Raw genomic sequence first — 4606 nt, 5'->3', positions numbered from 1 at the left:
GACTGACTGACAACAACACACTATTGTATAGTGGTGCGAGTGGTTAAAAAAGGTGACTCCTCCAGGCGACCTTCGGCCCCATTTCGAGGAAGATAATATAACTTCCAAGAAGAAATAATTAAACAGTTGTATAAACTGTAAACAACAATCTGTTTGGATGGATATTATAAAAAATATTGACCTGGTGGATATTATAAAAAATACTGACCTGGTAGATATTATAAAAAAAGATTCACCTGGTGGATACTTTAAAAAATATTGACCTGGCTCATATTTATATTCATGGACTACTGATACAATAGTTAAAATGACAAATGTCCAGAAAGAAATACAACCGACTTGGATAGTCCCTAGTTTGTGAATGATTATTAGATAATTGGAGACTTCACGATAATTAACAATAACATAATACCAAATATTAGATTCATTTCCACCATAGTCTCACTGGAGAATTTGTCAGTAACTTTTTAGGAAAATGGTTTGATCTGTTCGTCAATAGAAAATGTTACTGCATATAATTTCTTTTTAAGTAGATCAACAATTCGGAATTACTTAAATTGTGGGTATTTCTACTTGATCTTCAAGATGGCGGATTTGTTCTCGCAGCCTTCTAGCATTAAGCTGTGTGTTAAATATTTACGAAAGGCAGAATAGTGCAAATCTTGATCAATTCATGCTTATAAACAAAAGACAAACAAACCACAGTTGAGCTGAGTTTTAAAGCTTATGACTTATGCTATTTATCCATACCTGAAAGTTGAAATTTAGAAGAAAGATAATTCATTATTATTTACACTTTTCAAATAATTAACAACATTTGTGTAGGTTGTTTATACTTTGAGTTACTTTTTACTCTGAATTTATGCCTCAAACAGGTTTTACTGAATTTAATTGTTATTATTGTAGAAAACTTAGCGATTAAACAACTTTACCAATATATTTAGTACCATATATTCGATAAAACCATTCTATTGTGTGATAGGTGATATCATGACTGAAAAACAGAATCTTACAATATAACTTTCATTCAGTATGTAAGAACGAAATGTAACATTATTATCTTCTAATCTCGTATATTGTACTAAATGATATTATTATTATTAATAAAAGTTAATATTTCGCGCAAACAAGTTAAAACATAAAATTTAAATGACTGACAGGAAAGTCCTTACCGAGAGAGTTCATGTATTGTTTTACAGTTAATTATTTTAAACATTCTGTGCTGATTTTGTTTTCAGTTTGAGCAATAAATAGTTCGAAACATATTATATCAATTCTTCATCATTTCTACGATTAAATAATTACAAATACATGAGGGTAAGAAATTGGGTTCACAGTAAAATTTACTTCAAACAGACTTCTCCTTACCTTGATCGAGGTCATTTTGCCAAAGACCTACAGATACAGGCTGACCATCTTCTCTCTTCCACGTAATCTCGGGGACAGGATAGCCTTTAGCGCGACATTTCATCGTGACATTTGATCCTTCACGTGCCAGAACGTCAGTGTCACTCTCGGCGTCAATGATAACCGGTGGTACTAGAGAGAGAGAGAAAGAGAGAAAAAAAGGAAGACTAAAAAAGTAAGGATATGGTGTTTCCGACGCATACTAGGTGCTGCGCTGAATAAGTAAGAAGGCGGAGATGCAATCACTCCAGACCGAAGCTTATCGTTAGTACTTCGGACATCGTTAAGGCGGGACCCAAAGGAGACTTTTAAAATTCTTGATCTTGTTTAGTCTCATCACCAGTGCCACGTTTCGCCGACTAGAGCCTTAAATCTCTTTAGAATGCCGGTACGACTTTGTGCAGATTGCATTTATACACGTGTAATCTTGGAAGCGAGCATCTATTTACATCGTTCTCGAAATTCTCTAAAGTAAAATGGATTGAATCGTTGAAATTGAAATTTTCGACTATTTGTAAAATCCCCTTCGTTGGTTTTCAGGAAAGTTTGTAGATATGCATTCCGATATTTGCTTTGTTTTTATTGACAGAAGACTTAGTACGCATTATTGTTTCAAGTTAGACAATATTAATAAAAGGCTTTAAACGAGCAAAAATCCATCGAAATCTAACCAATACACAGAATTACATTATCATTGAGAAAAAAAACGTTATAATATAAAAATACATTTCCAACTACCAAAAGAACAACATACATTCTGATAATGATGCAATAAGACAAAGTTTGTTTTGTTTGGAAGTTCGCCCAAAGCTACACGAGGGCTACCTGCGTTAGCCGTCCTTAATTTAACAGTGTAAAACAAGAGGAAATGCAGCTAGTCATCATCACCACCCACCGCCAAATCTTGAGCTACTCTTTTACCAACGAATAGTGGGATTGGCCGTCACATTATAACGCCTTCACGGCTGAAAGAGCGAGCATATTTGGTGGGACGGGGATTCGAACCCGCGACCCGTAGATTGCGAGTCGAGCCCTCTAACCACCTGGCCATGCTAGACCACAATAAGACAAAAGGCCCGCATAAAATAAATTTAAATATAACGGTATAGGTGACGGGAGAAATCTAGAACCTTCAGTTTTACGGTTAACGTACACGTATTAAAACAAACGAGAAACACATTTATAAAAAAGGGTATAAGAATATCATAAATGTCGTTGCAAATTAACCTTGAAATCGTGTTTTCTTATCCAGTCACATTGGTGTTTAAAATATCAGTTTGATGTCTAAGCTTATTCATCTATCAGTAGGATCGTCACAGCTATCCAATGTTATTACTTCAACAAAACATCATATTTGACATTACGCGATTCACGTCCCTGAAAATACGTTTCGTGCTACTTGTCTGTCATGTTATAACCTCGTCTGAAGTTTGTTGTTGAAATGGACGGAGGGCATGCCGAGCATTTGACGTGACTGGCATTAATACTACTGTTTCTTCAGATGAAATAAAATTTATTGTGTTCTGAGGTCACTTTGAGGTCCCACGTACCGCTGCTTTTCATAAATGTTTTCTGCATATGTTTTTATACAATTGTAACACATGGCACCAGTTCTTTATACAATTGTAACACATGGCACCAGTCCTGTATATCTCAATAAAATTGCATTACAAAAAATCAAGAATTAAGTATTTCTCTAACATTAAAGTTTTTGTGCACTTTTATATCATATTCATAAAGAAATAAGGTTTAGGTTAACCTCACAAATAAAGTTTTCACAAAATTAATTTAAAGCGAGATGGATAACCTCCCATTTTAATCATCATTCTTAATCAAATACATGCAATCCCTTTAACCGGTTCTAAAACGTACATCAGGTATTCGTGTTTAACATTGTCACATAAATCTGGAAGATAAATAGTTCCTCCAGATAGCTCATTGTCACCGAATAATAAATTAGGTACTGTTTCTTTTCCTAAGTCCCCTTGCAAGGTGGGAAGTAGAAAGCGTCATATCTTAACCAATAACCGCCTGTCAGTCTAGATGTAAAACTTATATCGCCATGAAACTATTGTAATACGTAAAATAATTAACTTCCCGCTAATACATTACCATGAAAAATACTTAACTTCCCGCTAATACATTACCATGAAAAATACTTAACTCTCCGCTAATGTATTACCATGAAACTATTGTAATGCAAAAATACTTAACTCCTCGCTAATATATTACCACGAAACTATTGTAATACAAAAGTAATTAATTCCCCGCTAATACATTACCATGAAACTACTGTACTACAAAAATACTTAACTCTCCGTTAATGTATTACCATGAAACTATTGTAATGCAAAAATACTTAACTCTCCGCTAATGTATTACCATGAAACTAGTGTAATGCAAAAATACTTAACTCTCCGTTAATACATCACCATAAAACTATTGTAATGCAAAAAACCATGAAACTATTGTAATGCAAAAATACTTAACTCCCCGCTAATATATTACCATGAAACTATTGTAATGCAAAAATACTTAACACCCACTAATATATTACCATTAAACTATTGTAATACAAAAATAATTAACTCCCCGCTAATACATCACCATGAAACTATTGTAATAAAAAAATACTTAACTCCCCGTTAATACATCACCATGAAACTATTGTAATACAAAAATACTTAACTCCTCGTTAATACATCACCGTAAAACTATTGTAATGCACAAATACTCTCCGCTAATGTATTACCATGAAACTATTGTAATGCAAAAATACTTAACTCTCCGCTAATGTATTACCATGAAACTATTGTAATACAAAAATACTTAACTCCTCGCTAATATATCACCATTTTATATGGCTACAGATGAATCACATAAGTCACCTCAGTGAGAGTCGTTCGCCATTCTGTTTCTAGATGAATGTTCAAATATATAAGAAAACTTAACGGCTTGGACCTGTAAACGATGCAGAAGAGAGTTAAAGTATTTCTACGTCTCTTGAAAAGTTTGTTATTATTGACATTTATTTTCAGGATAAGAATTATGTTCGTAGGGTTACTTAGCGATACCTTTGTGGACATTGTATAGCTTAGAAAATACTGCATATTTCTCTAAGCAAAAAAAAAAAAAAAAAAAAAGGGGAATGCACTTTAATAATATTTTTTCACGTGAGTTTTTTTTTTTTTTTTTTTGC

The 4606-nt window shown here is 33.3% G+C and overlaps 1 protein-coding gene across 2 annotated transcripts in view; it reads right to left on the bottom strand.

The window, feature by feature from the left end:
* LOC106463822 (lachesin-like) overlaps positions 1–4606 on the bottom strand; it is a 77928-nt gene that overhangs the window by 22782 nt on the left and 50540 nt on the right. For both annotated transcript variants that reach the window (XM_022391432.1, XM_022391433.1), the window contains exon 4: positions 1369–1539. In XM_022391432.1, coding sequence (XP_022247140.1) covers positions 1369–1539 — 171 coding nt within the window. The remainder of the gene's footprint in view (positions 1–1368; positions 1540–4606) is intronic.

This window comes from Limulus polyphemus, unplaced genomic scaffold (assembly GCF_000517525.1).
Source record: "Limulus polyphemus unplaced genomic scaffold, Limulus_polyphemus-2.1.2 Scaffold1492, whole genome shotgun sequence".
Classification (NCBI taxonomy): Eukaryota; Metazoa; Arthropoda; class Merostomata; order Xiphosura; family Limulidae; genus Limulus; species Limulus polyphemus.
Note: the sequence above shows the minus strand (reverse complement) of the source record. Positions and strands in the feature narration are given on the sequence as shown.